This window comes from Kogia breviceps, chromosome 2 (assembly GCF_026419965.1).
Source record: "Kogia breviceps isolate mKogBre1 chromosome 2, mKogBre1 haplotype 1, whole genome shotgun sequence".
Taxonomy (NCBI): Eukaryota; Metazoa; Chordata; class Mammalia; order Artiodactyla; family Physeteridae; genus Kogia; species Kogia breviceps.
The window spans coordinates 123,866,081-123,879,465 of NC_081311.1; the positions used below are offsets into that span (position 1 = coordinate 123,866,081).

The window sequence follows — 13,385 nt, forward strand, 5'->3', positions numbered from 1 at the left end:
ACCGTATCTAATTTTTCTTTTGTATTTTCTTTGTTCTTTCTGCTTCCACAAAAGACGGGCCAATCAAGCTTTTCTGTAGGTTGCTCCTCCCTGAGTGTGTTGAGTGTCTGCCGTGTGTTCCTGTGGGTCACGCTGTGCCTTGACATCTCCACCCCATCTCCCATCAAGCCATTGCATTTGCCCTGTGTCTGCGGGGAGGTGTGGTGCTGGCTGGCTGTTGTGATTCCAGGGTTGCCCACATGTTTTAGTTAAACCTGTAGAAGAGGTTATGGCCCTTTAAGCAGGTGTCCTGGATTTCAGGTCCCCTGTTCCTTTCTCCCTGGGGAAAGGAATGTTTTTTAGTTTAGTTTTTAAAGTTGGATCTAAGGCCTCAACTCTAGAAGGATTTTAGGTTTTTTAAAATTTTTGTTTGTTTGTTTGTTTCTGGCCGTGCTCTGTGGCATGTGGGATCTTAGTTCCCCATCCAGGGATTGAACCCGTGCCCCCTGTATTGGGAGCACAGAGTCTTAACCACTGGACCACCTCCAGGGAAGTCCCTAGAAGGATTTTAGATTTCTCCTGAGGGAGAGAGGAAGGCTCCTCCCCAGAACAAGGGAAAGCTGCTGGGTGCTACTTTCCTAGTCCCCTCCCTCTGGTGCTCGGTTCTCTCTACAGAACACCTACCCACCCACCCACGCAGAGCCACTTCCTGTAGCTTGAACACTGGGAACATGCTGCGTATCGTGGCCACCTATAGACCCGCCTCTGCTAACCCAGCCCCCCAACTCCCCCAGTCAGAGTCAGGGCAGCCTTTCGGAAGAGAACTTTTTGGCCTGTGCTCTGATCTCAGGCTTATTCCTAATCTTGCTTAAAGAGTTAAAAGTAGGGTGGCTGCACAGGGAGTTGCTTGTAGGGAGTGTCCTGAGGCCTGCGTTGTCTGAGGAGGGATGATGGAACTAGATGGCTCTGACCTGTCACCCCCACTCCCGTCCACCTCTTCTCCCTCAACTCTGCAGAAGTGCCAGACTAGAGGAAGGTCTGGTCCTTCGTCCCCTGGAGGACATGGGCTTTCCTGGGTAGCGAGGACAGAAATGGACACAGTTGGGTAGTGGAGAGTAAAGTGTCACATTTGGTGGTGGAAAGCCTGTTTTGGCAAAAGCTGTGTTTCTGTGTTCCTGCATGCTTCTGTGTGGATTTGTCAGATGACATTCCCTCTGTTTACGTGGCCTTTGTAACTCTGGAGGAACGAGAGGCACTGTCTGTCTCTGTTTTTGCAGTAAGGCAGGCAGCCAGGTAAAAGCCCAGTTGTGTGTTCCATTTCTTTTGTTCTGCACTGAATTTCTTCTCCCTCCCTTCCCAAATAGTGTGGTGGGCATCGCTGAGACAGACTTAAGACGGTGAATATTTATAGCTAATTGGTTTGGGAAGACTTCTTTATGGTGTGTAGTTAATTAATGGAATTTTTAGTGGATTGTCTTTTTTTAACTCATTTCCCCAAAGTAAGAGGAGGTGGCACTCCCCCCACCCCCATCCCCTCAAAGGTGGGACCCTTCCTCTCTATTAAGAGGTTTTCAGTATTTTTAATGGGTGCATTCTTACCTTCTGGTTGCACATAGTAGCTGATTCCTGGGGAGAGGTTGCACTTAAAAGAGAGGGGGAGGGGACTGTGGCCCTTCTCCAGAAAGCAATACACACCCAGATTTCTACATACCCCTTTTGTCTTCTTAAACATTCTGTTTTGGGCCATTTGTGGCCCTTAGTCTGTTTGGAATAACTCTCAACAGCCAATATCATCCCCGTTATTGAAATCATCCACAGTAGTGTATTGTTCTGTCTGGAAGTCCGCCTTCTTGACATTTCATTCCTGGTGGTTTAAGCAGATACTATCTGCTGTCTCTGATCATCTTTGAAGATTTGTTTTGGAAATATGTTAGAGAACCAGAAATTTAGGATGTCAGAATGTGACTTCACATTCACCAATGTCAAACTAAGTGACACAGAGTATTTGCCCTCTCTGCTATCTAATAATATAAAGAATAATTTTTATTCCCTAACTCTTTATTTGTCCTAAGCATTGTCCTGACACTGTGACTGTATTTCAACCATCCAGTTGCCTGCATTAAAAAAAATAAAATAAAAGCAAAACCCCAGCTCTAAAGCAACTGTAACACACTGTTGTATCAAATGATGACCTCAAGTTGCCCTGGCCAAAGTGTTGCCTGATGTTTTCCATCTTTTAAAACACCTGGCCACCTCTTGCCAGCCTTCCTCCAGTGTTAGAGTGTCATCTGCAAGGACTGTTGTCTGATTGTTCTCGAGGGTTTTGGTGGAATCTTAATTTCATTCTCTCTGACCTCTGTAGCTGTGAAAATTAAGAAGCCAATCAAGACGAAATTCAGAATGCCAGTTTTTAACTGGGTTGCCCTGAAGCCAAATCAGATCAATGGCACAGTCTTCAACGAAATTGATGATGAGCGAATTCTGGAGGTATCTTTCTCGTTGGTTAGAAACAAGGGGCCCTCTCTGTGCAGCAAAGCCAGAATGGGTGCTGTGTTAACCTGAAAGTTTCTGCAATAAAAGCTAGTCTTTTAAATGTCCTGATGTAAAGAAGAAAAGGAGAATAAAATTGGATGCTATCTTGTAAGGTGGTTCTAAAACTACATTTAAAAACTTATTATACATTAAAATGGAATAGTTTTGAACATCTTCACTGTATGTCACAAAATGTACATCTGACACAATCTCTGCCCTTAATTTATAAAGGGGCATAAAAACGCTTTATTGAACTATAAGTGAAAAAGGACTCAATAATCACACCTACTAGCTGGTTTGGTGGATAGTTTTAGTCTGTGCTGGCCATCCCTGCAAGGCAGTAATTGAAAGACAGTTGAGTTAACTGGTTGGAAACAGTTGTCTACTTTAGACATTTTTGTCTGTATATGTGGCATAAGTCACACAACACTAACACAAATAGAGAAATAGAGCAAGCCATGGCCAAAGACAAGTATCAGTACTTGGTAGAAAAAGAACTTCTTTGATACTTAAGAAACTGTCTAAATGGTGGCTTCCTGACTTCATTTCTAAGTATAATCTAATTTGCCTATTTCACTCCTCTCCAACCCAGGACTTAAATGTAGATGAATTTGAGGAAATATTTAAGACAAAAGCCCAAGGTCCTGCCATTGATCTTTCTTCAAGCAAACAGAAGATAACGCAGAAGGGATCAAACAAAGTGACATTGCTAGAAGCAAATAGGGCTAAAAATCTTGCCATAACTTTAAGAAAAGCTGGAAAGACCGCGGATGAAATATGTAAAGCTATTCATGTGTAAGTTCAGGGCATTCTGAAAGATTATATCCTAGTAAATTTAGAATGAAAATGGTAACGCTGAAGAGGTGGACCAGAAATGACCTTCAGGGGTGCTATATTAGAATGAGTAATTAATTGTTTTAGAAGAATAACAACTAGATCGTGACATCGTTTATTATCTTGGTCTGTTCTCTTATATATGCCTGCAGCAATGCTTACATAAAAGGAAAATTGAGAGAAGTATTGCAGATGCTAAGAAAAGGGAGAAAATAGCAGTTTTCTGTGGAGTATCTGAATTTTATCCAGATTCATTGAGTACAAATTTGATGGCATTTGTGGAATGATTCAACTCAACGCCAGATGGAAATAGGAGACAGAGGCATGTCTTAATTCATAACAATAGGAATGTGATTCCTCTTGCTCCTTAGCACTTTCAGGGCATATTAAAGCAAGTTTAGTTCATTTTTTAATCCTTGAACTGCAGAGAAGGCATTGATTTTATTTACTCTTCTATTAGAAGAATCTTTCTACTCTTTGAGTCATGGTGACTTTCAAATATGATAAGGATGTTATTAGATGTTTTAGGAACTAATAATTCATCATTAATTGGTATTTCATAAATTTTGATCAGAGATTCTTAGGGGAGTAAAAGACACTGAGAAATCATTTGTTCCAGTTTCATGTCCTCAGCCAGGATCATAAGCTAGTAGTTTAGTGCACCTTATCATCTGTTCTGATTTCTAGTGTTGAAACCTGATATGAATTCTGGTTTTTAATCTTCACATATCTTGTTTGTCATGATGATTAAGTGTAATTCTATTGCTGAACAAAGACTGTCCAGAGAATAGAATAGAGGTTGTAGCAAATACTTCTTTAGTTCAGATTGAGTATAGGTCCACAAAGACTGAGTATTCCCTCAAAGGATGTATGCATTTAAGCCAAAGCATCCATATAGTACAGGCATTTTGATGCAGTTTTTTCTAAAGGAGAAAAAATATCCCAGACTTACTGGTTTAATTGAAATATTTTACAGAGTTCATCAGATATTCTGTAATTGTGTGTATAATATTATATCTCCTTAATTAGCAGTACTTCACAGGCCTAAAAAAACATGTCCTTGAACTACTTAACCACCAGATACTTCAGCTTTCCTTTTGCTTCTACCTGCTGTCATTTACTATTGATTTCTAGAGGCTTAGAGCTATACTAATAGCCTAAAAACTGAGCATGGCAGTTGTGATAAGGTCCAGGTTTCCAGGAAGGGCCAATGAAAGTGCTTGATGCACCGTCAGGAGCCAGCACCAAGGGGCATGTTCACATCTGTAGACATCAACTCATCGACATGGTGGTTCATGATCTGGACCAGGTGGAGGTGTGGCTGAGAGCGGAAGAGGTTTTCTCTTTAACACTGACATGTCCACCTCTGTCTTCAGATTTGACTTGAAGACATTGCCTGTAGACTTTGTAGAGTGTTTGATGAGGTTCTTGCCAACTGAGAATGAGGTGAAAGTGCTGCGGCTCTATGAGCGGGAAAGGAAGCCCCTGGAAAACTTGTCAGATGAAGACCGGTTCATGATGCAGTTCAGTAAAATTGAGAGGCTCATGCAGAAGATGACCATCATGGCCTTCATTGGGAACTTTGCCGAAAGCATTCAGATGCTGACTCCTGTGAGTGGACCAGCTCTGGCAAGGGAAGGGGTCCAAACAGATAGCATTTTTGTGTTGTTTTCTTTTAACTTTCTCCCAGAATTGCACTTAATGTCATGGGCTCTAAGACTTCTTCCAGAACTTTTGACATGGCAGTTTTATTTTTTACTATCTTATCTTTTTCTCATTGTGTATGCCAAGTAAAATTGAAAACGGTGAATTTCCCCGTTCCATATCGCCCTTCTCCCTAGAGAATGCCATTTCCTGTGTCTGCAGATATCCTTTGGATTTTAAAGGACACCTCAATACAGAGGACGAGGAGAATAATTTTCTCACATTTTGTCCCCTCCTCAAGGTACCAGTCCTCTGGCTGGGTTACCAAGACTGAAAATTTAACTTCATTTCTAAAAACCATCTCATATCTTTAGTGAACAGGGTTATTGACTTTCATTGGAAGCGTTAAATTTGCCATTGGGGGTCTTCTTCCTTGAAAGTTTGTTACAGTACACGGTGGTGACATAGAAATAATAGCCAACCATCTCTTGTTCCATTGTGTTAATCTGGTAGAGACGTATGAATATCATAAATAGTTCTTTCCCAGTTCTATTTCTAAATAAATGTTTGTTAATTACTGATTATAGTAGCATGTGTGTCCAAAATATGTTCTGAGAACTTCTACACGGTGATTATATTTCTTTGCTGTTTTGTTTTGTTTTTGTTCTTGGCTAGCTCCATTGATTTAAAAATATGAATTGTATTACATGATTAGAGATGGTGGGCAGGCTATTGAGTTCTCCTGGAAGACGCTGTTGACGCCTAACTTAAGTCTCATTGCTTACGGATTTTATGATAAGCTAGTTCTGATAATACTTCCTATTTAGAGAAGAGCTTACATGTAATGCTCCAGTTACCTAAGACGTAGCAGGACAACTTAAAATTGTTGTGTTTAGAAAAAATAGAATCTCAGCATTAAGGTTTTAAGTTCTAAATGCAGGCTTGTTTTCTTCTGTATTAAAGTTTTAGTTTTCAATCAGAGTTTCCCATTTTTAACATGTCTTTCCCCGCCCCCTCCTTCTTTCCTTTGACTGGAATCTAGCAACTGCACTCAATTATAGCAGCATCTGTCTCTATAAAGTCGTCCCAAAAACTCAAGAAAATTCTGGAGGCAAGTGAAGTTTTCCTCTTATACGTTTATGGAAGAGCTGACTTGTCAGCTGCATTCCTCAGCCTGGGAATGCCTGGGATGCTGTACCGATGGGCTTCTCTTTTCTCTCTTTCTTTGCAGATCATCTTGGCCCTTGGAAACTATATGAATAGCAGTAAACGAGGAGCAGTTTATGGATTTAAACTTCAGAGTTTAGATCTGGTGAGTGGACTAAAAGAAGTACAAGAGCTATATGAGAGACAAAACAGCTGGCAAAGATTAAGTCCTGGAGCAGAGAGAGTCTGCTCTTGGAAGTGGGATGGGATGTTTTGATAAAGATTCTCTGCTAGTGGGTACACATTTTCTGGAACGCCATATGGCAGCGAGCACTTCGAACCTTAAAAATACTCATACCTTTTGACCCGATATTTCCATTTCTAGGAATCTTTCCTCGGGAGTCTGAATTATGGGTGCTATATTTTATTTATAATTGCAAATAATTAGCAACAGTGTAAAGATTCAACATTTGGGGATATGATTAAATATGCTGTAATGATAGTTAATACGGTGAACTATTCTTCAACTGTTAGAATATTTGTGAACAGTTTTCAAAGGAATAGGTAATTTTGTGTTTAGGAAAGAAAGCAGGGTATAAATTGTCTGTACAGTTTGACTTTTAACTAGGTAAGATATGGAGAAAAAAAACCCGAATAGAAGTAGATTAAGATATTAACAGAGAGGTTGAATGGAATTAGGAAGGTTTTTTGAGCTGCTTCTTTATACTTTCCTGTGTTTTCTAAAAAAAAATTTTTTTTTTTTTTTTTCCTGGATGAAGAAGGGTGCTCTGCTTTTCAGAGTCACGTGACTTAGGAACAGGACTAGAGAGAATGCTCCATGGAGCCCTGTTCCCCGGGCTGCACTGGCAGACGTGGCTTCCACGGGAGCAGCTTGGGCAGTGGTTGGAGTCCCCAGCCCCAGGTGTGGGGGGACATGGTTATTTGATAGGGACTGTCTAGTTAGTCACAGTTCTGGCCCCCAGAAGGCCATGGTACGTACATTAAGCACGTCTGCTTTGAGTTGGGGAGTAAGTGGGGCTGAGTAGGAAGTGAGGACGATGGCACAGGTGTACCTGTGCACACTCCCGGCTCCAGCCTCACTTCCTACTCTGGCCTTCACTTGGGAGAGCACTGAAACTGGAGTCTTCCTGCTTTTAAGCCAGGGAGGTGGTGGAGCAGATGGGGGTGGGGAGTTCACGTGAGGAGAGACATGTGAACGGCTCTCATGCCTAGAGTCGTCCCTAAAGTTGAGCGTGTCCCCTGGTCAGGAAGTCCTCTTGTCACTTAATAATCCATGGGCTGGTTCACCCGAGAACAAAGCTGACTCTCCTGTGGGAATGTTTTCTCTCTGCTTTGGGGCACCTGTACTCAGGTATTTATTCTGAGCGGGAGAGCATCATCTGGCAGGTAACCCTCCCATCATCTGTTACTCTAACCCTCATCCCCTTTGGTTTTCAGCTCTTAGATACAAAGTCAACGGACCGAAAGCAAACACTGTTGCACTATATATCCAATGTCGTAAAAGAAAAATATCACCAAGTGTCCCTATTTTATAATGAGCTTCATTATGTGGAGAAAGCTGCCTCAGGTACTTGATTTCAGCTCTTAATGTTACTCTTGGGTATGAATGCTTTGAATCATGGGGGAACCCTTCCCTGCTTAAACAACACTCTTCAGAACCCCTCTACGAAGGGGAGACTAAAACGTCAGAGGCTCTGAGCTGAAACACATCACCTCTGGTGTTGCCCGCACCTGGGAGCAATAACAAACATCGACGTGAAGAGGACAGTGTTCTCTTTATAAAGATCCAGGTCTTTGGGCTTCATTGCCTTCCCTCTTCCATCTGTTGCCCTTTTTATTCTGTTGCTGTCATTTGAAATGAGAGAATCTGAGACTCACCCCCCCCACAACAAACACTTTAATTAGATTTTGTGCTGTCCCACTTGCTCAGGTGTAGCAGTTCTAAACATTTTGTGTTTAGCCTGAGCACAAGTTAAATTATCAGTACTTCTTGGTTGTTACTTTGCTGTGACGTTATGCATTTTCTCATTTAAATCATCGGCTGCTCTGAGATAGTTGGGCTGTACTGTTACAGATGAAAAAACTGACATTTTTATAGATTAAATGCCTTGCCCAAGGTCACATGGGTAGAAAATGATAGAAACAGAACTTGAACTCAGATAATCTTCTCTTATGGTATGTTGTCCAGTGTACCACGTCCTCTCAAAAGAACATTAGCCTAGAAAAAGGAGCAAGATGCAGACTGACCTCGGAGTTGGATACATGCTGTGATTCTCAAATTATGATCTTAAGCAGCCAAAGTGTTTATTGTAAATTTGTATTCCTGAGACCTACCCCAGACTTAGCGAATTGAATCTCTGAGGGCAAGACTTTCTCTGACTTCCTCAGAGTAAATGGCTGCTGCTTCTGTGTTCTTACTCAAGAGCATTCCATACAAGCTTCTCATACAAGATTTAATAAATTTTATCACAACATTTTGCATGCCCACTGCAACCTGTTCATGTATGAGTACAATCATGTTATTTATCTTTATAATTTCCTTAGCTCCTGGCAAATTGATGGTTGGGAACAAATGAATGAGTGAATTAATGAATGAGATGATGCCCTGTTACTGGGATAGACGCTGCTGAAGCCCTAGAGGAGGCTGAGAGGCAGGGGGAAATGATATTTTGACTACAGAGAACTGTGCAGCACAGGCCGTGCCAGACCTCCTGAGGGCTCGGGGCTTACTTAGGCAGTTACCAGCATTTCTCTTCTGGTAGAGTGGTTTTCCTCCTTTCACGTTTCCCTTTGTCTAAATGAGGGGTTCCTTAGCATCACCATTCTAGTTAAGAAAAAAAGTTTAAAAAATTTTCCTATAGCACATTTTTTTGGGTCTGAATGAGATTCCCCTAAAGTGTCATTTCAGAAAAGTCAGTGGAGGAAAATGGGGAGATTGAGGTGCTCTCTGGCTGATTTGTTTTCTGTATTCTCACTCTGGGGCCCAGGTGTGCTGACATGGATTCCTTATCCCTTCACTCATTTAATTTACTCACTCCTTCCTTTATCCAGTGAACCTTTCTGAGTTCCTGCTTTGTTCTTGGCACAGGCCTAAGCACTGAGGAGTCAAAGATGAATAACAGTGTGGGTCTAGTGAGGGAAAAGCATGCTACATTGTTCTGTAATCCATCCATGTGCAGAGCTGCGTCAGGCACTGGGGAGCCAGAGGGGGCGCCCAGGCCTTCTGCAGGAGGCTGCAGAAGTGAATCCACTCTGGGAGGGTGGCCACACTGCAGATGGAAAGGTTAGTGCTAATAACCCCTTCTGACGCATGGAAGGCTTCTTTAGCAAAAAGAAGCTGGTCAAAGTTGCTTTGGCTCCTTGTGGACAGTACAGCTAAAAATTCAATAGGTAAAATGCTACCCCCTGCTGGAGAGCCACAGAAATGCAGGGGAGTTCAAGGAGTCAGGCAGAGAGGATAAGGCCTGTCGGTTAAGGAACCTCTAACCCTACAGGCCAACCAAGAGGTTATCATCTCCAGTAAGAGAAATGGAATAGTTGGGAACAAGCACAGGATTTGGGATTCGTGCTGGCTATCCAAACTCCATCTCTGCCACTTCCTAGCTGTGTGACCTCGGGCAGCCCATGTAAACCTCTTTGTGTTGCTATTCCTCATTGGCGACATGGGCTAGTGGTGCAACTGAATTAGTGCATGTAAAGGATTTAATGCAGTGCTTGATGGTGAGCACTTAGTAAATTATTCCTATTAAAGGATCTCTGCACTGAAGGCCGGAGACTAGATCTAAGGGTCTTGTGTAACCCAAGAAACCCACTGAGAACTTGGCTCATCAGCCAGACTCACTGTGGCTTTGACTTTCCTGGCTGAAGTCACGGGGACATTGCTTTCTCTACTTCAGTCTCCCTTGAGAATGTTTTACTGGACGTCAAGGAGCTGCAGAGGGGCATGGACTTGACCAAGAGGGAGTACACCATGCATGACCACAACACGCTGCTGAAGGAGTTCATCCTCAACAATGAGGGAAAGCTGAAGAAGCTGCAGGATGATGCCAAGATCGCACAGGTGAGTGTCTGTGCCCCCAACACCCATGAAGAGGAAGGGACTGGATCCGTTAAAGCCACCTGGGGTGCTGGCCCTGGCTCTGGGGAAACTGTCCTCTGTCTGCTGAGGGTAGATTTCTGATGTAGCTGTTATTAAGGGGGATGGGGATCTTTCTGCATTTTGTACCTGGAGATGCCCCTGTGCTCTCATTGTCTTTTCAAGTTTGAGGTCTTCACCCTTTTCTCAAGAGGCCCTCCCCGCCCCCTCCCCTTCCACTCCTAAGCTCCCTTTATTGTGGGTCCTGTATTCACTTCAACCAACGTGTGGTAGGCCTGTGCTCAGCACAGCAGTGTTCCCCAGTGTGTTGGGTTCCAGGAGGCCTTGACCTTGAAATCTTATACCACACCTGGGGGTCAGGTTTACACACCTAAGAAGCAGCCAGAATGGACTGTACACCAGAAGGGAAGGCAGAGGGTTGTGGGAACTCAGGAAGCAGACGCGGTGGGATGGTTCCCTTGTGAGGCTGGCTTCCTTGTGTCCCGGGAAAGTTCAAGCAGAGACTTACTTGAGTGAGTGGCTACTGTAAGGAGTGTTGAAGCAGTGAGCTGGGATCTAGAGTCTGAGCAGACTTCTAAGGCCCCTTCTAACCTGGTTGGCTTTAAAGAGTCTTCCCATGGCTTTAGGACGCTCTTGAAAGGAGTAGTTCCTCATTCGTGTGTGTGTGTGTGTGTGTGTGTGTGTGTAGAAGTGGCAGGAGGTCCCAGTGTAGCAGTGTTGCATTCTTCTGGTTGCCTTTGGGTGTTGGGAGGAAACACAGGCTGTAGAGAATTGTGGGAGGTAAGGGAGGATGGAGGCCAGAGACCTGTGGGAGATGCTGCAGCTCTTTTCCCAGAGTGCCGGAAAAATGCCATTTCAAGAGAAATTTGCTTCTTCACAGGATGCCTTCGATGATGTGGTTAAGTATTTTGGAGAAAACCCCAAGACGACACCACCCTCTGTCTTCTTTCCCGTCTTTGTCCGGTTTGTGAAAGCTTATAAGGTAAACAGGAGCCTGGTTTCTTTCAAGCCTTCCCTGGCATTACTTCTCGAGTGGGTGCCCTCCTCGAGCTGTGTCTGGGTCTCGGTGGCTCCACAGAGACCTCCCCTGTGCCCTCGGGCAGCAGATGTGGGTGGTGAGGACGAGACAGCGGTCTCTGGCCCTGCTCCTGCGGCCCTCAGCCCGTCATGCTCCTTGTCTCTACCCGGCCAGCTGGGGGCTCAGCCCCCAAACAACAGCTCTTGGCTGCCTGTGGGAAAGTGAGATCCAGGACCACTGCTGCCCCATGGACTGTTGACCCTCGCAAGCAGGTTGAAGGACTGACAAACCCAGGCCTCCCGTGGAGTTGTCGAGTGGGTAAAGGGTAAAAGGAGTGAGCCCTGGCCTGTGGCGGCGGCACTGTCACTGAGGTCAGGGAGAGCCTGCTTGTGTCGTAGCTCTGCCCAGGCCCGTGGGCCTCTGGACCGACATTTCTCTAGTGTGGACCAAAAGATGGCTCTAGGAAGGACAGTTGATCCCTGTTTCTTCATCTGGACCCATAATGGCCCTTCCTTGAAATGGGAGGCCCCCTATGACATAATCCGGGGCCATGGTCTTGAAAAAGCGCGTGACCCAGAAAGATCTGTGTCCGAAGAATTTGTCCCTTGAGAAAGGAAGACCAGGAGGGCAGGGCATGAGGGGATTTCAGTGCTCTTAGGAGACATTGCGATCTGTATTCTCCAGGCTTGTCTATGTATAAGCTGGGTAATGTTGGTCTAGGAAGGAGGAGTGTGATCGTGGAGCGGGGAGGGATACGGCAGGGCTGTGGACATCTTTGAGAAACGTGATTGGAAACAGTGGGTCACTTCACCGTCACCTGATGGCATTGGAGAACCATCCTTGGGCCTTTTACTGAAACTCACAAGGTTACGATATGTAGCCATCTTCTCTCAGCATGGCTGAGTGTAGCAGTGATATCACAAGCAGAAAGAAAGTGTCCCCGGCAGCGAGGGTGAACACAAAAACAGCACCAAGTCCATGTGCGAGAGCCTAGGGGCCGTGAGCAATGAGAAGCACTGGTCACCAGGGCTGCTAGCTGTGGTGCTCTGGGGTCCCCTGATGTGCTACCGATATGACTCAAGGTAGCTCTTGGTATGAGCTGGGACCATGCTTATTCACTAAAAAAAATTGTAAGTCTAAGGTCCCAAAAGACAATATATGCTGTTTTTAAATTGTATAATACAAGCTGGGAAGTGCCCCTGTTTGGTCTCCAAGTCTGGCCCTTCAGCGGGGTCGTGCATAGAGCAGAGGAGAAAGAGAAGCTGGTCTGTGGGGTGTGACAGATCAGAGCCCATCAGGTGCTCCTTCCACGTTATCGTTTCTCCCCGGGGTCCTGTTCGCTGGCTATGTGAGGCGCTTATCAGGCAGGGACGTGGCAGGATATTCTCCTTGTGCTAACATATTACATAGTAAATAACTGCCCAGCCTGACACTGACCCAGGGACTTGATGGGCAGATGTTAGGGTTTTAGGATGTCATCTGTCATTTCCCTTCCTAAGTTTGAACCAAAATGAAACGAGACAAAAGCAACAGAGATGAAAATGTAAACTTTATTACTGATAAAAGCTGGATTGGAGGACAGGGTGTGTCTCTGTGAGCTTACCCTTTGGCCCTGAATTAAGTGACTTACCAGTGCACAGCTAGACTATTGGAAGTTGCTTTAAGGAGGCTGGCTTCAATAGAGGGGATGCCCCGTGGGGCTGAGCTGAGGTTGGCCTGTTGGATTTCTTGTCCCAAATTCATCACACTTGTCACTGCCTCCCTTGGAAATGAGTGAGCTGTGGGGAGAAAGCCCAGGAGTGTCAACTCGGTGAGGTCCCTGAGGAAACAAGAAGCAAGGGAATGGAGGTTTTCCCCTAACAATGGGCAAAAGGAGAGGAATCTGAGACCCTCCTTTCAGAGAAGCTGTAGGGAGGGGGAGAGATTCTGTAAGAAAAACAATCTCACATGAAAATCACTGAGCAGAGCTACCACAAGGGGAGGTACCCCGATATATATGGTATGGAGGCTAAGAAGCAGCCTGAGTGGGGAGAGAACTATCAGGAAAGGAATTCTCTGGAAGGAGTGAATCTCAACTACTAGGTTATGAAGAGATGTGATAGAGACCGACAGCAA

The 13,385-nt window shown here is 44.5% G+C and overlaps 1 protein-coding gene across 11 annotated transcripts in view; it reads left to right on the plus strand.

The window, feature by feature from the left end:
- FMNL2 (formin like 2) overlaps nt 1–13,385 on the plus strand; it is a 308,926-nt gene that overhangs the window by 285,964 nt on the left and 9,577 nt on the right. For 7 of the 11 annotated variants that reach the window (XM_059052274.2, XM_067026043.1, XM_067026044.1 and 4 more), the window contains 9 exons: nt 55–75; nt 2,342–2,466; nt 3,104–3,306; nt 4,722–4,956; nt 6,032–6,100; nt 6,221–6,301; nt 7,594–7,723; nt 10,053–10,216; nt 11,133–11,234. In XM_059052274.2, coding sequence (XP_058908257.1) covers nt 55–75; nt 2,342–2,466; nt 3,104–3,306; nt 4,722–4,956; nt 6,032–6,100; nt 6,221–6,301; nt 7,594–7,723; nt 10,053–10,216; nt 11,133–11,234 — 1,130 coding nt within the window. The remainder of the gene's footprint in view (nt 1–54; nt 76–2,341; nt 2,467–3,103; nt 3,307–4,721; nt 4,957–6,031; nt 6,101–6,220; nt 6,302–7,593; nt 7,724–10,052; nt 10,217–11,132; nt 11,235–13,385) is intronic. The other 4 variants (XM_059052276.2, XM_059052279.2, XM_067026042.1 and 1 more) reach the window with 1 other exon arrangement.